This window comes from Lagenorhynchus albirostris, chromosome 2 (assembly GCF_949774975.1).
Source record: "Lagenorhynchus albirostris chromosome 2, mLagAlb1.1, whole genome shotgun sequence".
NCBI lineage: Eukaryota > Metazoa > Chordata > Mammalia > Artiodactyla > Delphinidae > Lagenorhynchus > Lagenorhynchus albirostris.
Genome location: NC_083096.1, coordinates 73,335,592 through 73,354,948, shown reverse-complemented (window position 1 = coordinate 73,354,948; position 19,357 = coordinate 73,335,592). Strand labels below are relative to the sequence as shown.

The 19,357-nt window shown below is 55.5% G+C and overlaps 1 protein-coding gene across 6 annotated transcripts; it reads left to right on the top strand.

The window, feature by feature from the left end:
- The first annotated feature begins 667 nt into the window (after nucleotides 1–667).
- RHBG (Rh family B glycoprotein) lies at nucleotides 668–18,661 on the top strand. 6 transcript variants are annotated; one of them, XM_060136173.1, is made up of 10 exons: nucleotides 668–895; nucleotides 5,907–6,093; nucleotides 6,591–6,741; nucleotides 6,864–7,011; nucleotides 8,875–9,041; nucleotides 9,344–9,481; nucleotides 9,565–9,698; nucleotides 10,267–10,388; nucleotides 11,393–11,466; nucleotides 11,665–12,057. In XM_060136173.1, exons 1-10 carry the CDS (start codon nucleotides 709–711, stop codon nucleotides 11,731–11,733), a joined length of 1,377 nt encoding a protein of 458 aa, XP_059992156.1. In that variant the 5' UTR covers nucleotides 668–708; the 3' UTR covers nucleotides 11,734–12,057. The 6 variants fall into 6 exon arrangements, with proteins under 6 accessions (XP_059992156.1, XP_059992153.1, XP_059992155.1 ...); XM_060136171.1 differs by lacking the exons at nucleotides 668–895; nucleotides 11,665–12,057 and adding an exon at nucleotides 17,132–18,661 and having other exon boundaries at nucleotides 5,955–6,093; nucleotides 6,932–7,011; XM_060136170.1 differs by lacking the exons at nucleotides 6,864–7,011; nucleotides 8,875–9,041; nucleotides 11,665–12,057 and adding an exon at nucleotides 17,132–18,661.
- Nucleotides 18,662–19,357: the final 696 nt, after the last annotated feature.

The following is a 19,357-nucleotide window of genomic DNA, read 5'->3' as shown; positions in this document are numbered from 1 at the left end:
GGTCCAGCCTTCTGACCTACAAGTGTGGTGGGATGCAGACGCGGGTGAGGAGGCTGAGGCTTGGGAGTGGGGTAAGGAACTCAACTGTGGAGGCTCAGACCTCCCCGGCCAGGTTAATCATCAATGCCTAGAGAGCCGGCTGTTCTTTATCTCCGTTCCCTATCGCCTTTTCAGTTGGGCAAAAGATTGAGTAATCCCTCTCCTCTCTCTTGTATTAACCCTGGAGGGGTTCGGCCAGGGAAGTCTGAGCCTATAAGGCCGCTTATTCTTTGGGAAACACTCTCTAACAGCATGTTTGAGGGGGCGGGTGCCCTCCCTTCTTCCTCCCCCCCACCGCCCCCTGCGGTCCCGCAGCTGCGCCCCAGCAGGCAGAACATAGGGCGCCTCTCTAGGGTCATTTCCAAGGACCTGTCCCAACCGGAACGGCGCCAGGGTCAGCTGGCCCAAAGGAAAGAGGACTTGGGGGTACAAACGCCCCATCGCCTTCCACTCCTTGCCCCACCTCAGGCCTGGGACGCCGCCCACCCTTCCCCGCCTCCCGGGCTGGAGCCAGGAACTGCGGGCAGGTAAGCCACCTTGTGGGCGGGGCCTGGCTCCAGTGGGCGGGGCCTGGCTCGAGTGAAACCTGCCCGGCCCGCCCGGTGAGTGTCTCCCAGAGCCGCGCGCCAGGAGCCCTAGCCGGAGACGGAGACTCGCAGCCTCTATCCCATGGCCGGGTCTCCCCGCCGCACCGCGGGCCGGCGACTGCAGCTGCCCCTGCTGTGCCTCCTCCTCCAGGGCGCCACCGCCATCCTCTTTGCGGTATTTGTCCGCTACAACCATGAAACCGACGCTGCCCTCTGGCACTGGCACAACCACAGTAACGCGGACAATGAATTTTACTTTCGCTACCCAAGTGAGTGCGGGTGAGGGCACGGGGAGAGCTAAGGCCCTAAGCTCCCCCGATGTCTTGGGAGGGAGCACTTGGATGCCCAGATCTAAGGTGCCCCAGATTTATTATAATAACACCCTTTCACTAGCGTCTGCCACGTTCCAGGTATTATGCTGAGGGCGGCACATGCATTTTTTCTCCTTTAGTCTATGAAGTAGGCAAAGATGGGGAAACTGAGGCTCAGAGAGGCTAGGTGGCTGGTTCAGGGTCTTGCTGTCAGAATTGAGGGAGCTGGGATTTGAACCCAGATCTGAAGCCCCAGCTTTACCTACTCTCTTGTTGGCCTAGTTGGGCTTTGCTGGGCTGTTCAGAGACTTTGCCTTTCCTGGGGCCTCCACCCTGACCACAGGGAAAAAATCATCTGGGCAGGGGAGGTAGGGAGTGGGGCACAGGGGGCAGTGACGGTATTAGCTGTGAAGGCAGCCAAGACTAGTGGACTGAGACATTTCTTCCCCAGTCCCCCAAAGCTGGTCCTTCCAGAGCCAGAGAGAAAATGATGTAACTATCCACCAGCCAATCACAGAGTAGCAGCCCCCCAGCCCTGCGAAGGAGGCAAGGCAGGGTCATTAGCCCATTTCACCCAGGAGGAAGCTGAGGTTCAAAGGGGTTGTGATTTGTTCATGATCACCTACCATATGAGTGACAGAGCTGGAACTAGGACTCAGCCATCCTCAGGTCCTAGCACCACAGCTCACCTGCCTGCTGACAAGGCCCAGGAAGGAGAAGGTTAAGCCCCTGCCCCCTGTTGTGGACAGAGCCTTTCCCTCAAGATTGGGGACCCAACCTTGTGACTCAGGCCCTGGGCAGCTGGGACCAGATCTCCCAGACTTCATCACAAATGTTTGACCAGGTCTCTAAGCCTCAGTTTTCCCCATCTGAGCAATGGGGAGAAAGATGCCTCCATTTGAAGGATATCCATTCAAATGAGGCCCAGAATGTGAGAATCTCCTATAAAAATCCCAGGCTGTTATTACCCTACTTTCTGTATGCAGAGCTGGTGGCAGTGTGTCCCCACCTGACCCTCTCCCAGCCCCAACCCCAAGAAAATGAAGCTCACAATGCTGAGGATAGAGAGGGTGAGGTGGAGGCTTGGACCTGGGCATAAAGTGCCAGAATACCGGCCATCCTAGGCCGAGGGAGGGCTACAGCTCCTCCCGCCCCACATTTCACCCCAATTCTGGCTGCATGAGGTGAGCCATGGATGCTGGAATCAAAGTCAGAGCCACAGAGCTGGGATGGCAGACGCTTGGGGTCATACATTTGTCCACAGAGATGGGGAGTTGGGCAGGGACAGTCCACAGGCTGAGAGAAGTAAGCTCTTGTCCTAGGGTCTGACCTGGCTGCCTGCCATGAACCCCCATTTGCTTCTCCCATGGGCCTCAAGGCCTCCAAGCCCTGCTTGCTTCACAGTCCTCCCTGAAACCCCCAACCTCTTATCCCTCTGCTGCAATGGTAGGCTCTCCTGGATGCACAGTTTTCCATCCCTGGATTGCAATAAGAGGAATAGCAGTGGGAATCCTACCTCTTTTTCTGCACTAGGTTTCTATCCCTGTGGACTTGGGACCCTGGTGCAGGGATGGGTTGGGGAGGAGGGAGGTGTGAGGTCCCTGGAGCGTGGGGCTTTGATGAGCCAAGTCTTCACCTATCCCTGTGTCCTGGAGAAGTGGTCAGGGCCAGAGGGTGGTGTAGCCACTGCCCTTTGATTTGGGAGATGAAAGAGAGTTCTGCCGCTGTTGTTTAGCTGTGGGACTAGCCAATGTCAAATGCGTGGCTGCTCTGAGTATCTGTCTGTGACCTCTATAGGAAGGGCCTTTAGAGCTCATCTGATCCACTCCTCTCAGATGTGGAGAGAGAGCCAGAGAGGTCATGTGACTGCCCAAGATCACACAGCAAGTTAGCCAGCCTAGAACCGGGTCTCTTGACTCCCCATCTGTAGACTTTCCCCCACATTACAAACTTCTATCCTATGAGGCAAGTAATGGAAAATAAGAAAGGGGGAAAACTAATACAACATGTAAAGCAACTATACTCCAATAAAAAAAAAAGAGAGAGAGAGAGAGAAAGAAAGAAGGGGAGAAACTAGGGGAAAAGACTAGGCATACAGGGGACACAGAAGCAAAGATGAGAAAGGGTTCTAAGAAAAAATACGGACAGGTTCTTTTTTATATATCTCTGAGACCTGACTTGCAAGGAGAGGGATTTAGGACAAATGGAATCAGGATTTTCTTGAGGTGGGGGCAGGGGGAAGTGACTGGGACCAGAGTGGTTTGTGACTTTTCTAGGAGAATACAGCCCTATCTGCCCTCTTAAAGGCACGTGGGGGTAGAGTGGTGGGGGCAGATGGCCTCCCCAGCTTACCACTCCCTTTTCCCTGCTTCTCACATTTTATATCCCCACTTTACAGATGAGGAAACTGAGGCTTAGAGAGGTTAAGTGGCTTGTCCAAGATCACACGGTGAGAAGTGGAGGGGGGAGGTGCTGGAATTTAAATCCAGCTCTGTCAGATGCTAAAGCCCCAGCTTTAACTGTCCCCTTGTCCCACAGTCTGACCTTGTTCAGGAGTCATCTGGTGCGGTTGGGGAAGGGCAATAAGGGAGGGAGGGAGGGTGATAGGTGGCCCTAGAGGGCTTTTATCTTCTCTCCAACCAAAGGTGCATGGGTTTGGTGGGGGTGGGGATGTGATGGAAAACAGGCTCCATCCTGCCCAACCCAGGGATCCCCTGAAGGGAATGTTGAGGGGTCATCTCATCTATGCCCCTGCCTCCAGCTGGAATAGCCCCTTACCCACCACAGTCCATGGAGAATGTCTGTGTGGAATGTTCCACAGAGTGGAATGAGTAAAGGAGATTTCTTGATGTTTAGACTCCAAGTGAAAGGCCAAGGGATTGAGTTTTGATTCCAAACAAACCTGGGGTGGGAGATGTAAATATTATTGCCATTTAAGACAAGTTCTAGAGCAGTTTCGGCATGAAATGGGCATGACCCAGCCCCTTTTGTTGCTTTGTTATCCTTGGGCAAAAGAACAGACATGGCACCCCCTTTACTGTTTGCACAAGGAGAAAACAAGTCAGGCCGTGAGGCTAAAAGAACTAAGGCTTCGGGCTGAGTTCTAAAAGATACCTCTCCTTTTCTGTTGGGTTTTAAGATCTGAGAGGGAAGAGAGATCTGGGTGATTTGGGGAGTGAGCTGGGCTGGAAAAGTGGCACAGTTGTGGAGACATTTAGTGAGGCCAGCGGACCTCCAGACCCTCACCCACTTGGCCACTGGGGCTGGCAGCTGAGCTGTAGACCTCCAGTTCCAACATGCACCCCACCCTCTGCCAAGGGCTTGCAAACTCATTTCCTATCAGCCCATACACAGCACACACACACACACACACACAAGCAGAAAAATTTGCTTCTCTCAAAGTCGTTGATTACATTCTAAAGTTCAGTAATAAATTTTTGGCTTGTTGGTCCTTCACCTTTAAACAAAAAAGGTGATTGTGATTTTCTTTCTTTGTGATCTACCTCTTTGTACAAGACACGTGATCATTTACAACAAAAACGTGAATAAGAAAAGTATAGAAGCAGTACACAAATAAGGAACACTGTGAAGGCCTACAGTTGTTATAGTTGAAATTCCTGTAGCTCTGAGCTTCCAGGCAGCTAGGAAAAAGGGGTGATATGGTCAGTTACGTGTTCTCATCAGAATCAAGGAAGCCTCACATATGTGATTCTTTGATCCTTTGATGGCTGTCCTCCACCGACAGCTCTACATTCGCAGAGCCTGGTGCATGACTGCTTAGTAAACATCTATCACATGAATGAGGGAAAGCAAACCAGCTCCTGGTTCCTCAGGGGAAATGACATTTCCTAGTACTAAGTTCCAGGAGAAATTTCTCACATGGAGCTATGAAAGGAGAGTTTAGGGTCATGGTTGACCCTGTTTCTCAGTAAGTTATTTACAACAAACGCAATAATGCACTCAAGTGTTTCTCTAGTATTTCTCAATTAAAGCCAAAGATAGCACAGCATTATGGATACATAGACCCAAGACGAAGGAAACAGGACTAGATGCACTGGCTGAACATCATAGTAGGTTGTGTTTCAAACCCTATTTACAAGTAGATGGGGGGAGGGGTACAGAACAAACTAATACAAAAGCAAACTGTTGTATTTATCTCATTTTCACTATTACTGTTTATTATTTTAGATCTTTTTACACAGAATAGAAAGCAAACAGAAAAGACCCCAAATCTCCCTGCCCAGAAACCCCACTGACACTTAAAAAAATTCAAGTGATTCATCTATAAAATTAAAACATTCAAAGTATAGAAAGAAACAAACTATAGGGTAAAATCCTCCTTCCCGGAGTGGCCATATTGCACACCTCCAGGGGGCATTATTTGCTCCAGAGTTGTACAGCTCAGCAGCCCTGCCCCCTCCCTTCAATTTCTTTTCTCTGAGATAATCTCTGTTAACAATTTAAAGTTATTTTTGTAAATTAATTTATAAAATTTAAAATCCTGAAAATGGAGAGGTATAGATTCTGAAGTATGAGGAATGGAGGGTAGACATCAAGAAGGACTTCCGACAGAAAGGGAAAATTTAAGAAAACCCGGCAGGGGAAGAGAATTTCCAGCACAGAGGGCAGGGACTGTGCCAGGAAAGAACACAGGAAATGTTGGACTTTTCACTGGTTGTAAGCAACCCAGGGATAGGGCAAATGAGTGGGGCAGAGAAGAGAGCGGAAGGCTCTACTCTCTTGCTCTGACCTGGCGACAGCAGGGATGGTCTGGGTCCCACTGCTCCAAGCTGGCCAGCTCTGCATGGGGGATCCGGGCTGGGAGGCCGGCCATGTCCAGGGAGTTTTATAGGCTCGGCTCCAACCTCAGGGCGGCCCTGGCTTGTGAGAGCTGGGGGCGCTGGCAGGATGGCTGATTGGTGGATGGGTGGCAGCCTGAGCAGCCCTGAATGCCCCCTCCACCCTGCAGGCTTCCAGGATGTACACACCATGATCTTCGTGGGCTTCGGCTTCCTCATGGTCTTCCTGCAGCGCTACGGCTTCAGCAGCGTGGGCTTCACCTTCCTCTCGGCCGCCTTTGCCCTGCAGTGGTCCACACTCGTCCAGGGGTTCTTCCACTCCTTCCACCATGGCCACATCTATGTAGGCGTAGAGAGGTGGGCAGTGGCGGCCACCCTGGCTCCCCTCAGGTCTACCTGGGAGGCCCCTGTCCAAGGGACCCAGCTCAAACCCAGTCCCTCAAGTCTGCTCCCTGACCCAGGTTTTTGACCCATCCGTTGATTTCTTTTAGGTGCCCTGCCTATTCTGTTGCCTGATATCTTCTCCCATCCTCGAGCCCCACCTCCCCATTTCTTTAGGCCCCTTATTACCCAAGAGATGTTGGGAGGATAGATAGTGTCATGGAAAAGGGCAGGGTTCAGAGGAGCTCTTGATTCAAGATCTGGTTCTTCCACCTGTTGTGGGCTTTGTTTGCTAAGGCCCAGAACCTCCCTGAGACTCTGTTTCTGCATCCACAAAAAAGGCGAGGTGATACCTTCCTGCCTACCAGGGAAGAGCTTAGGTGGGTAGGCTCATTGCCTCCTCCCCTCCCCCCACCCCCCAGGGCTGCCCTCGCTTCCAGCCCCCTCTCACCCTCCCCATCCCAACCCCCCAGCATGATCAATGCTGACTTCTGCGCTGGGGCTGTGCTCATCTCCTTTGGTGCCATACTGGGCAAGACTGGGCCGGCTCAGCTTCTGCTCATGGCCCTGCTGGAGGTGGTGCTGTTTGGCCTCAACGAGTTTGTGCTCCTTAGTCTCCTCAGGGTGAGTCTGGATGGGGATGGGGTGAGGAGTGGGAGTGGCCAGGGCCAGGCCCTGAGCAGGGAGGGCGTGGGGTAGGGGCAGGGGCGAGGGGCTGCCCCTCCACCTCAGCTCCACCTCCCCAGGTGAAGGATGCAGGAGGCTCCATGACTATTCACGCTTTTGGTGCCTACTTCGGGCTGGTCCTCTCCAGGGTCCTCTATAGGCCCCAGCTGGAGAAGAGCAAGCATCGCCAGGGCTCTGTCTACCATTCGGACCTCTTTGCCATGATTGGTGAGGCCTGCTGGGGTGTGGTGGGTACGGGGCCGGTTCATCTCCAGGCCTGGTCTTGGGGTGCCACCTAGAATCCTTGGGGCTCTGGCTGGGAACTCCCTTCCAACTCGGATTCTTCCACCAGAGCCCCGGGAATCCGTGCTCACCGTTCTCAGTAGTTTTATGACAGGTTCTTAGAACTCAGCACTGGGGTATGCACATGCCCTGAGATCCATCCTAGGGGCCTTTCTCAATCGAAGTCTGAGGGCACCAATCTCTGTTGAAGACCTCCAGCGTTCCCACTACCGACAGTTAGATACCAGACTCCTCAGCCTGGCGCACCCACCCCTGCAGGATCTTGGCTACTCCTCCCCCCTTGCCCCCTCCCCACTCACTCTCCCCACGCTCTCTCTCCAGCCAGACTCAGCTTCTCCCCATCTCTAACCTCCAGGCTTTTGTCCCTGGGGCTGCGTCCCCCCTCCTGAGGTCACGTCCTCTCAGGGGATTTCCTGGAAGCCCCTGCACTCTCAAGGGGGAGGAGGAGAGGTCGTAGGTCACGCCGGCGAGCAGTAGGGTCTGACCCGCAAACCCCATCATCACCACCTGTTTCTCCTAAGCGCATACCTCCGCCTTGGCCTCTGCTCCTCTCTCTTTGTTCACTAATGAGTCAGGAAAGGAAATCCATATTTTATGTTTTTTTGTTTTTTTGGTTTTTTTTTTGCGGTACGCGGGCCTCTCCTGTTGCGGAGCACAGGCTCCGGATGCGCAGGCTCAGCGGCCATGGCTCATGGGCCCAGCTACTCCGCGGCATGTGGGATCCTCCCGGACCGGGGCACGAACCCGTGTCCCCTGCATCGGCAGGCGGACTCTCAACCACTGCGCCACCAAGGAAGCCTTATTTTATGTTTTTGAGGGTAGTATTGAGTAGTGACCGAAGTGCCCATTCTTACATTAAAAAGAGACTGGTTTTGTATTTCTTGCTCACCTCTGGGTTTGTTGTGAAATAGAGCATGTGGAATCCTAGGTCAGCTGAGGCCTCCTTGCCCTTTGAGACTCAGATAAGTTTAGCTTGAAGTCCAAAGGCTTCCCCAAGATGTCTGTGCTTTCCTGCGAGGCTTACATTCTCAGATCTCCTCTGCCTCCCAGCTTCTTCCAGACAGGAAAACTGGCCTCTTCCTTGATTCCTCCCAAAACTCTTCTCAGAAGACGCATGTGTATGTGTGGTAGATTTTAATCAGACTGTGGAGGTGCAGAAGTTACATCGCAACCCAAGGACCACTCAGGACTAAGGGGCAGTCTCTCAAGCCTCTTTGCTCTGCTGACCCTACCCTACCGCGTCCCCAGCTCCCCTTCACCTGCCCTTGGCCCCTCCCCCTCTCCCTCCAGGACTGACCTGGGACCCGCAGGCAGGGCATATGTCATTACCCCAGATGCGCAGGCCCAGCCCATCGGTGCTCACGGCAGGGCCCACCCTCTCCAGAGGGCAGTTGAGGTTATAAAACAAGTGATTTTCCTCTTATGTATATCAAGTACCAGATTAGTGCCTGACATGTGGTGCCCTTTGCCTTTTTTTTCTTTCCTTTTCTGATACTTAAAAAATCTCAACCCCCTGTGGTTTTCAATCAAGGAGCTCCCTTTTGTGCCAGTGCCCTGCGATAGCTACCATTTGTTGAACATTTAGTACTGGCTAGGCCATGCGCTATGCACTTGGGATGTATCACCTCATTTAGTCCTCACTTTATAAAGTGGGTATCACTATCCCCACTTTACAGGTGAGAAAACTGAGGCTGCTGAGGGTAGGTGACTGGAGTGCACTTACACAGCTTGTGCCTTGTGGGGGAGTCACCTCCTTCCTCGCATTCTGCCTGCCTGCCCACCATTTAGGGACCATCTTCCTATGGATCTTCTGGCCTAGTTTCAACTCTGCACCCACTGCGCTGGGGGATGGGCAGCATCGGTCGGCTCTCAACACGTACTACTCCTTGACTGCCAGCACCCTCAGCACCTTCGCCTTGTCAGCCCTTGTCGGGAGGGATGGGCGGCTGGACATGGTATGGGGGAGAAGCTTGGGAGAGGCAGAGGGAGGGACCGGGAGGCGGGGGAGAGATCGGAGACCCTGCAAGGAGGATTCTCCAGGGGAACAGGTAACGGCACAGGCACAGGGGGCTCCATCTGCACTGGAGGCGTTGGGTCAGAGCATGAGACGATGACAGGATAGCAGGAGAGTTAGAGGGTTAGATGGTGGGGGGACTTCAGAAGCAGTAGGTGCCACTGTGGTGGGCGGGGTTGGGTTGGGTGTGGGTGTGACGATCTGAAAGGGCCTCCGACGCCTTGTTCTTCTGTGCTCCCTTAGGTCCACATCCAGAATGCCGCACTGGCCGGAGGGGTTGTGGTGGGGACATCGGCTGAAATGATGCTGACACCCTTTGGGGCTCTGGTAGCTGGCTTCCTGGCTGGGACCGTCTCCACACTGGGGTACAAGTTCTTCACGGTACAGATGCCTCTTGGGCCCTGGGCAGAACAGGGGGTCTTCGGAGTGCACACGGGACTCATTATTGTTGTCCTGTTCTCCAGCCCACCCTTGAGTCAAAACTCAAAGTCCAAGACACGTGCGGTGTCCACAACCTCCACGGGATGCCTGGGGTCCTGGGAGCGCTCTTGGGGGTCCTTGTGGCTGGGCTGGCCACCCATGAAGCTTACGGAGATGGGTGAGTTCTCCCCACCCTCACCCCCCATCCCCAGTGGAATCGTTATCCCCCTTGAACTAAGTCCCTCACTCTCTTCCTCCTATTGTGGACCAACAAGAAAAAGCTGTCTATTTTCTTTCATTCATTCATTCATTCATTCATTCCTCTACCTCCTGGGAGCTGAAGAAACTGGAGTGAACAAGACTGGGGACTGCCTTCTTGGTCCTCACTCAAGTGCAGCAGAAGGTCATTGAACAAATGATTTCAATAGTGTTATTACTAAAGGGTCAGGTAAGAGATACTGACCCTTAGGATAGATTTTTGCACATCAGGGCTCAGAAAAGAGGGCAGGCAAAGGTGACCCTCAAAGTGAGCCTTGAAAGGTGTGAGGGTGTTGCTGGCACACGGGAGGTGGGAGGGTGTTCCAGGCTATGGGCCTGACTGAAGCAAAGGCCCGGAGGTGACTCAGCCTGGCAGCTCCCTTGAGGCCCTTTTGGCCGCTGCAGGAAGCGGTGCAGTGCACTGATGCACTGACCAGCCCTGGCTCCATGCTCCGTCGCTGTCTCCCCCCACTCTCCCCTCCCCACAGCCTTGAGAGCGTGTTTCCACTCCTAGCCAAGGGGCAGCGCAGCGCGACGTCTCAGGCCATGCACCAGCTCTTCGGACTGTTTGTCACACTGATATTTGCCTCTGTGGGTGGGAGCCTCGGAGGTGAGTGACCTTGGCCTGGGGGGGAGGGGGGAGGGGCGTTGTGAGGAGCTCCAGGGAGGGCAGAAGACAGAGGAGGGGGTTTCTCTGGAGGAAGGGCCATTTCATCCCATTCCCCTGCCATTCATTTACTCACAGGTATCTGTTGAGCGCCTACTTTGTGCCAGGTGCAGGGTGGGGTTGTACATTTAAGGGGTAACTTCCTCCAGATAAGTAGGACAAAGTGGGTACTTGCTCCCTTCCGATGCCAAGGGAAGATGGGAAGCCTGCTAGAGGCTGACAGATCCCTCTCCTCTGTGGCTTCCCTGTGCTGCTCCCTCTTCCCACTAGAGGGCAGCCCAACCTCAGGCTGAGGCCCTGAAGCGTGTAGGGCTAGGGGCAGGGAGGGAAGAGCCCTGCCTGTCTCATCACTAGACTGGAGCACAAAAACCTTCCACAGAGGCAGCCTGCCCACTGACGCCAGGTCAGGCAGTCCTTCCTGATATCTGGCCTTAGTCCTTTTGGCCTTCAGAAGAAAACGTCTGATTGAGTATCCCCACCCTCCTGCTCCCACCCTGAGATTTTCATTCTCAAACAAGGTTCAGCTCATTCATTCATTTAATTACTTACTTACTCAATAAACACTTCCTGCACCCCTCCTGGATAGGCGGCCACAGAAGGCTTATGAGCTGTGGTTCATGACAGACTCACTGTTTGGTCCGTTCCCAACTGTGCCAACTTGAATAAGTTATTTAACTTCTTTAAGCCTTGGCCCCCTTCTCTGTAACAGAGGGATCATATTCACCTTGCAGGGTTGCTGTGGTTGCTTAAGGAGGGCAATGCACGTCAAGCACTTTGCATAGGGCCTAGCAAAAGTCGGTGCTCGATAAATACCACTGTGATATGCCTGTGCCGGGCATCGCGTTGACCTCATGCCTCCTGGCTCCTCTGTGCCCGGTGGTATTGAGTGGCAGTCTCCCCCATGGGGTTGGCAAAAAGCCTCACACGTGATCCCCTACTGCCACCAGGGCTCCTGCTGCGGCTGCCCTTCTTGGACTCCCCGCCAGACTCCCAGTGCTACGAGGACCAGGTTTACTGGGAGGTGAGATGTGGTTGCAGCCCCTCAGGCCCATGGGGCTCTCTCACCCTCCAACCTTCCCTTCCCTGCCGCACCTCCTCTGATCCAACGTGCCTCTTTCCTTCCTCGCTTGTCTCTTCTCCTCTGGGGTCCCTCCCTGAGCTGTGGTCTCCAGCCCCCTGGAGCTGCCCCTTCACCTGCTCCTCCATCCTTGCCCTCCAGGTGCCTGGGGAGCATGAGGATTTAGCCCAGGGACCTCTGAGGGCAGAGGAACTGGAGACTCGGGCCTAACTTGCTTCCAGGACTTGAAAGGACGCTCTCCTTTTAGAATATGATGGCTGGCTACCGTTGGGAAGCTTTTCTTTTCTAGTTCCCATCACTTCTGCTGCAAGAAAGAAGACAGGAGCCGGAAGGAGCCTCCTTACCGTAGGCAGCATTGGGGAAGGGGCTGTAACTAGTGTGGTGAGGGGAGAGCCTCACACAGCCCCACCCCACCGCCCCACGCCCTGCAAGTGAGGCACCCAAGTGACTGCTGATCCACCGGACCAGCATCACTCCGTTACAGTGAAGCCTGAGCCAGGGCCTGGCTCTCTGAGGGTGATAAATACCACGGTCACCGAGGACTCTCACTCCTTTTTTTGTGCACTTGGAATTTGGGGGGCTCCTCCTACCATCTAACTCACAATTTTGGAACCTCGGGTGAGAAAGGACCTTAGTGGTGACAATATCCTGCCTCCCTGGGTCCATGGAACTCGCCCTAGGATGCCGTGTTCTGCTAGGTGGATGCCCAGACTGGGCTTACCTGCCTCCAGAGACAGGAAGCTCATTCTCCTGCAGCAAGTGTGTGTTTGTTATAGGACAGACAGCTCAGGCTCCTGGAGAGCTCTTCCTATTCCAGAACGGCTGCCACTCTGACCCTCAACTTGGGTGGCCGCTGAACAGAGTAGGAAGAGGGCCCCTGCTGGGACTAAGAGGGGCATAAGGAGTTCTTTGCCACTAACTCCTCAGAAGCTGGAAGCAGCCAGCCCCCAGGCACCAACTTATGTCCCTGTCCCGAGTCTGAGGAGTGGGGACTAGGAAGGGCAAATGAGTTGCTGCAGAGAATGGGGTTTCCGTCAGCCCGAAGCCATCTGATCACCAGAGGGCGCTCCAGACCCAGCAGAGGAAGATGCGGCCTTTCTTGCCCCTCCATCCTCTACCAAGAATGGGAAGTCCTTCCCACAGCCTAACGGCATCCCTGTCTGCTTCAGCTCTGGTCCTCACTATTCATGCCACAAGACTTTTCTGAGCTCCCAGTCCCCACCACATGTCATTCCAGATCTCTCATTCAACAGAGAATCCATCCTGCCAGTAGACCAGAGCTCCTTTCCCAACCCGAAGTACTGGGACCCCCCTCTGCCCTCTCCTGCTCTTCCCTTCTGGCAGGAGTGAGCATGACTAGAGACCTCTTCCTCAAAACCAAAACCCATGCACACGTAGGAACCCAAGGAGGGATTGCTGAGGCCTAGTTCTGGGACAGGGGCAAAAGGTGCCCCCACGAGGCTCCATCCTCACTGTAGCTGAAGGGACTGAGTCTGGCTGGGGAAAGAGGTCAAGCACAGAGTTGAAGAAAAGCTGAGGAACAAGGAGGGAGGTTGAGAGAGAAGTGCCCCATGGGGACCACGCCTGCCCATGTGGCCCAAATATATTTGGTATATCCCTCCCCTTGAGCTCCCCTCCTTCCTCCACAGCCTCCCCTGACCATTGCTGGCTGGGGTAGGTATGTTGGAGGGAGATCCTTGTGCTGAGGCAGGATGACTGCTGAGATTGCAAAAAGGTACCCTGTCCTGTCAGCCCCTGCTGGGAGGGAGTCTGGGCAAGCAGAGGCCCATCCCCCATTTCACCCTGCAGAGCCATGGCTCTGCCTCTGCATGGATCCAGGTACAGCCAGCTGACCTGTTCTGCCCCTGAGCTCTCTGAGCAGTCCTCAAACAGAGATCTGAAAGACTTCTAGGAAGGAGAGACTTAAGGATAAGACCCTCCCTGCCCTTGCTTATCCTGGGTGGGAAAGGCTACGAGTATTCATTTATTACGCATACCACCAACATTTTCCCACTTGATCCTTTCCTTCTACTCTGGTTCTTTCTTGACCACAACCAACTCTCCTCCAGGCTTGACAGAAAGGGGCTGCTCTAGCCTAGGCTGGTCATTGCTACCATCTCAATCCAGGGAGGCTTCCTGGAGAAGTGACAACTGAACCCTCCCTGGGAGAGGGCAATTACCCAGCCAGCTTCTAAGGGAGGAAAGGTTACAGTTCCTAGGGTGGCCCACCAAGAGATCCCTGAGAAAGGGTGATGGCTGCCCGACAAGAGATGGCCCTGAATATCCCCTAACCAGATAGTTCAGGCTCCATCACCCCCATAAAGCCTCTCACGGCCTGGGAGACGCTGCTGAGCTCTACTGCAAGATACAGCACCCTAGGGCTTCCCTGGTGGCGCAGTGGTTGAGAGTCCGCCTGCCGATGCAGGGGACACAGGTTCGTGCCCCGGTCCGGGAAGATCCCACATGCCGCGGAGCAGCTGGGCCCGTGAGCCATGGCCGCTGAGCCTGCGCGTCCGGAGCCTGTGCTCCGCAACGGGAGAGGCCACAACAGTGAGAGGCCCGTGTACCACAAAAAAAAAAAAAAAAAAAAAGATACAGCACCCTGGCTTCATGGCTCAGGGGACTCTGTCCTGGACTGAACTCTCCTAAACCAGGCCCTTGGTTTTTCCCTCTGCATTTCCTCCTCTCCCTCCCCCAGCTTTTCCTGCAGTGCCTAGCACCCTGGCGGGCAGTCCATAGATTGTTCGGTCCAAATGATGGACTGAGCCATCATTACTGGTCTGGGTCTGGGGGTGATCGTCCCATTACTGCTTTCAGGCAGGGAGCTCAGAGGGCAGGGAAGGCAGGTACCCTTGGAGCCTCTCTGCTTCACCAAGGCTAAGCCCCTCCCCCATCTTTCCTGTAGCCCCTGGCTCAGCACCATTGGTTCCCCACACGGTGGCCCATCCATTCAGGCTGGGTTGACAGGGTGACAATGAACAGGTCAAGGAGATGGCGGGGACAGGGGCAAAGGGAGCTCCTTCCTCACCCCTTCAGGACAATGAGGCCTCTGCCCCTCAGGGACAGCCCCTCTGATCACCGCCATTATCACTCTCAATGCAGGACAATCAGACACTTGCCCACTCATGAACTCCGTCTGTCCAGCCCCAGTGCCTGAGCTCGGGGGACAATGATGGACGAGGACACTTGGCCCCTGCTCGCCTCCCAGGGCCCCACTGATGGGGAAGGTTGGCTGCGCTGGGGTCAGCGTCAAGCCAGCAGAGCCAGAGGCATTAGGAAAGGATTTCTGGAGGTGGAGCTCTACGGGCTTGGCACAAGTATGTGTGGGCGACAACAGAGCTTCCTGCCCAGACATCTGGCTGGGAGGTCCAAGGTTCCCCACGCGCCTCAGGGTGCTTCTGTGCCTGTGTGGCCAGAGCCCCCTGGGCCGGGCCGGGAGCTAGAGCTGTTCCTCTGACCTCTGGAGGACCTGGCGCCCTGAACCTGCATAGCCTGGGGAAGGCCTGAGATGCCCCGTTATTGGGATTCAAATCACGGCGCATGGTGGCCCCAGCTCAGGGAGGAATTAGACACGGCGTGGGTGTCCGAAGTGGGGGTCGGTGGCGGTCCCGGGACAGACTAACTCGGCAGCCGCGTCCCCCGCCCCACCTCACCCCAATATTTCTCTCCCACCGTCACGATCTCCCCCGCCCGGCTCTGCGCGCCCCGTCTCCTTTGTCTGGTCCTCCCGCCCGCTCCCAGCCGGGTCCTCCGCGCCGCCCCGCGCGCCCCGGCCCGTGCGCCCGCCGGCGCTGCCGCCGCCGCCCGGGAACAATGCGGGCCAATGTCTCCGGGCGGGCGAGCGGGCTATGCAAATGTCCAACGGCCTGTGAGAATCCCCCTCTGCCGCCGCCCCGGCTTCCACCGCCTGAAAGGGGCTGGCGGCCGGGCCCGGGTGGGGGAGGCCGTCCCTGCATAGGGATGAGCTGTCTTCCCGGAGCGCCCGCCCGGGACAGAGCGCTATTGTCTCCGTGCCGCCGTCTGATCGCCGATCGGAGTTCGCCAGCCCGGGGAGGAAGGAAGAAGGCGACCCAAACCACGCCTTGGGGCCAGGCAGGGGTGGTCACCTGTTCCCTCCATACCTACTCCTCTCCCCAAAGAGCCTTGACTTTGGGGTCAGACCTTGGTGGGCCCCCAACTTGGCACCCCACTCACACAAATCAGTTCATTTCTGAGCCTCGTCTCTTGGAGGTTAAACCTAGCCTATAGGTGATGCTCTTCCCATCCTCCCTACCTGTTAACTGCCCTCTCCATCTCCATCCATTTTTTCACATTACATTGACCAGAGGTGTCTCTGGAGCCAGTTCCCTTCCAGAACCTTGAGGGAAATACTCATAGTTTCCCCAAAGCAGGTTACTTGACAGAGATGCCCCTGAGGGATCCTCTGTGACTCATGAGCCCCAGGCCCAGTCCAGGCCTCCTTCCTGCTTCCTTCTGCTGCCACCACCAGTTAAGAAGGCCCACTGTTTACTGGGAGAAGCCCTAGCCATGCAGGACTGAAAGAAACTTCTCCAGTGATGTAGAGGTGCGGGGGAGTGGTTTGCCACAGAAAGTCCCCTCCCACAAGTGAAACGTGCATCCCTCTACCCCCAGCCCAGGAGCTTGTGCCCATCTAACAGATGGTATTGGCCCAACACTGGATAGTAGGCAAGGGACCCTATGCTGGAAGCAGAGTCCATTCTAGCTGGGAACTTGGCCTCTGCTCTTGGGTGCTTACAGGCTGAGCTCCAGTAACTGGGCTTTCGACTCTGCAAGGTGCAGGACCCGATTCCACCTTTTCTAAACTCCCACACAGGCTCGTGACCAACGGCTGATGCCACTCAGGTGGGAGCTGTTTCAGAGATGGTGCCTGGGCCCTTGAAACAGTGATGCTTCTGAGACTCATAAGGTTTTCGGGGCAAAATCAATCGGGGCAACATCAAAATGAGAACTGTCCCAGGAAGTCCAGGTTTTCAGTTCCAGTAAGGCAGGAGAGGGTTGAATGGGGAGAGGAGGGAGGAGACGCTGGTAGGGCAGGCAGTCTTCCGGGAAGCAGGGCTTCTAGTGCTGCCTCAGAGGCCTGTTCATTTCTGGTTTGGCCCAGGCTTTCACTAAGACGGAGCACTTCCTTCTGTCCTCCTGGCCTCTGTGACGAGATCCAGGTACAACATGCGTGGCAACTCCATTCTGGGGAGGTGGAGGTGCAGTGCGGGCAGTGGAGCCTGGCCTCCTGGGATAGCATTTGGGAGACAGATAAGAGGAAAGTTGGGGTCAGGGGATGTGGGCTGGGAGCTGAGGCATTTTATGGTGCCAGGGAAGTAGCCAGAGTCCTGTCCACCCCCACTCCCCACCTTTGGAAGTGGGCCCCCCTCCAACTCCTCACTGCGTCTCTGCTCCAACCTGGAACCCTCCGAAACATTCTGACCTGGGGCTGCCCAGCCTCATGGAAACTCCTCCGGGGACCCCAAAAGCCACATCTGAAAGAAGCCAAACCCAGGTCCCTGCACGTCTCCACACATGGCTAGAGGCTCCACCCGCCTGAGCCCCAGAACACATCCTTCCTCCCATGACCCTCCCTCTTCTCTTCCAGGACATTTGCAGGTGGTCCCCAGAAGAGGTTGGACCAGAGATGCCTGCTCTGAAGGGGGCCCTCTCTCTCTCTCTGGCCTGGATTTCTGGAGCTCTCTGGGCCTGCTCTGGATGGTCTTTGGAAGGTCCCTGGGCAGGACCCAAGCAGACCCATCCTGGCTCTGAGGCTGAGAGAGGAAGTGGGCTTTGTTGTGCTGGGGCATCGGCTGGATTCTTAAGTTCGCTTTTCCCACCCTGCTCGTCTTGGCAGGGGAGCCCTCAGCTGGAGCAGATGCCCCCCCCCACCCTAGTGTCCCCTCCTCCCCAGCTCAGCTCCATCCATCTCCGTCTCCCCAGAGCGAGGAATGTGGCTCCGGGACACTGCGGGGCTTGTTCCCAATCCCCTTCTAGCTCATTTCACTTGGGCCTTTACAGGCGCGCCTTCATCCCACAGGCTGCTGTCTGGGTTCTGGCTCTGACGGCGCAGACAGAGATCTCCCCTCCTCCCTGCAATTCCTCACGCTTCATTTTGCCCCAACACCATCTGAGGAGGCTACGCTGTGGGGGGTCAAGGAGCCCTGGTGTGGGAGCCGGTGGGGGCAGTGTCCCCCTTCTTCCCAGCCCTCCAGCCACTCAGCTGGCCTCTGCTGGACCCTACAGCTGCACGGTATCTGCAAGCTATGCACAGGGTCTGCAAGCCATCCATCCCCTCACTAGCATTCCTGTCCGCGCCCCGCAAGCCTCGATTATTGGTGGAATTAGTACCGGGCTTCTTGTTGGCAGTTGCTAATTAAGACCATTTTTAAACGTGGTTATTAATGCTGCAGAGGGCTGTAGCCGCCGGCATCTATCACCCGCACCACTGGCGAGGTGCTGGCTCCGGATGGCTCCCGCCTGCCTCCATGTTGCCCCACCAGGCTTCAGGTCTTCGAGGCAAGGGTTGGTGGGTACAGAAGTTCGGAGGGGGTTTAGCTGAGCCTTCCAGAGAAATGGAGGGGCCGCCTTCACTCCAGGGTGCCCCCAAACTGGAACCGTGAGTGTGTGTGTTGGTTGGGGGGGGCACTGTGTGAGCCACGTGCTGCCAGTATCTTTCTTCCCCAGAATGTTCAGGCCTGCGTCAGGATGGAGCTCATGAAGACTCTAGGGAGAGCTTGGGCCATCCCCTAACGTGCCCCTCTGCTCTCCAGCAACCCAAATACCGGCTCTGCCTTGAGCCAGGTGAGGGGGACCATTTCAGTGAGACACTCCGTATAAAAGGGGGTGATGCATCTGAGTGGAGCACTTACCTCACAGTTGCGGAGTACCTACCAGGTGCCAGGCCTTAGGGATCCTCTCATAAATAAATCACCCTTCCAGGGCACTGTCCCAAATCCCTCCAGACTGGCTGAGGTCTGCCTCCTCTGTAGACCCCCTTTCACACTTCAGCCAGCCTCACAGCGTGTTGTAACGAGCTATTCATTTTTACCTGCTCACCCCCACTGGACCACGCATTGCTCAAGGACAGCGGCTGCATGTTGCTTACTGCAAACAGTAAAAGTCTTTGTTGATTCAGCCTTTTGGCCCCACTCCCTCCTCTCTGACCTCCAGCCTTGACCTTCCAGAGCAGGATGTGTGGCACGGAGCCTCTGGCCCATTTTGCCTCGGTTGGACCCAGTCAGCCAGGACTCGGAGGAGGTGTATGTGGCCTGGCGTGCAGGGCTGGGCCTCTCAGGGGCCTTCCGAGGGAGCCGGTCCGCTCTCAGCAGGCCTGTCTGGGCTTCCCCTCCGGCCCAGCCTGGCCGCTGCACCCCTCCCTCTCCACCCATGTCCCGAGAGGCGGCCCAAGGCGGCTCAGGAGAGCTTGGGAAGGCACCCTCCCCCATACACCTGCTCTTCCCCATTCTTCTCCATGCGGATTTTACTGTCTTGACCCTTTCCTGCAGCTTTTGAAGGAAGGATCCACCAAGACTCTCGTGTCCCCCAATCCAGGAAGAGAGAAGAGGAAAAAGAAGTCCTGGAAACAAAACCCCTCCAACAAACTTAAAGTAGGAGAGATTGGTTGGAAGCCTTTTAATCCCTTAATCCCTCTCAGATGGGCCTTGAGACGTTAATGATTTTCCTAATTATTCCCTCCCATTTTCCCATCGCTCTGTAAGGACTTTCGAGAGGAGTGAAATTCCGAGTGAGCGGGTGTGGGATGAATGGTGGGCCCACCTCCCCCCGAGATCGAGCCCAGAGTCCAGGCGGCTGGGGAGGTGGGGGAAGTCGA

Excerpts from the sequence above, each read along its gene's own strand:
- RHBG (XM_060136170.1), top strand. The coding sequence starts at position 709 with ATGGCCGGGTCTCCCCGCCGCACCGCGGGCCGGCGACTGCAGCTGCCC. Across the intron at positions 9,699-10,266 it reads CATGAAGCTTACGGAGATGG|CCTTGAGAGCGTGTTTCCAC; the intron begins GTGAGTTCTCCC and ends CCCTCCCCACAG. Across the intron at positions 10,389-11,392 it reads TGTGGGTGGGAGCCTCGGAG|GGCTCCTGCTGCGGCTGCCC; the intron begins GTGAGTGACCTT and ends TACTGCCACCAG.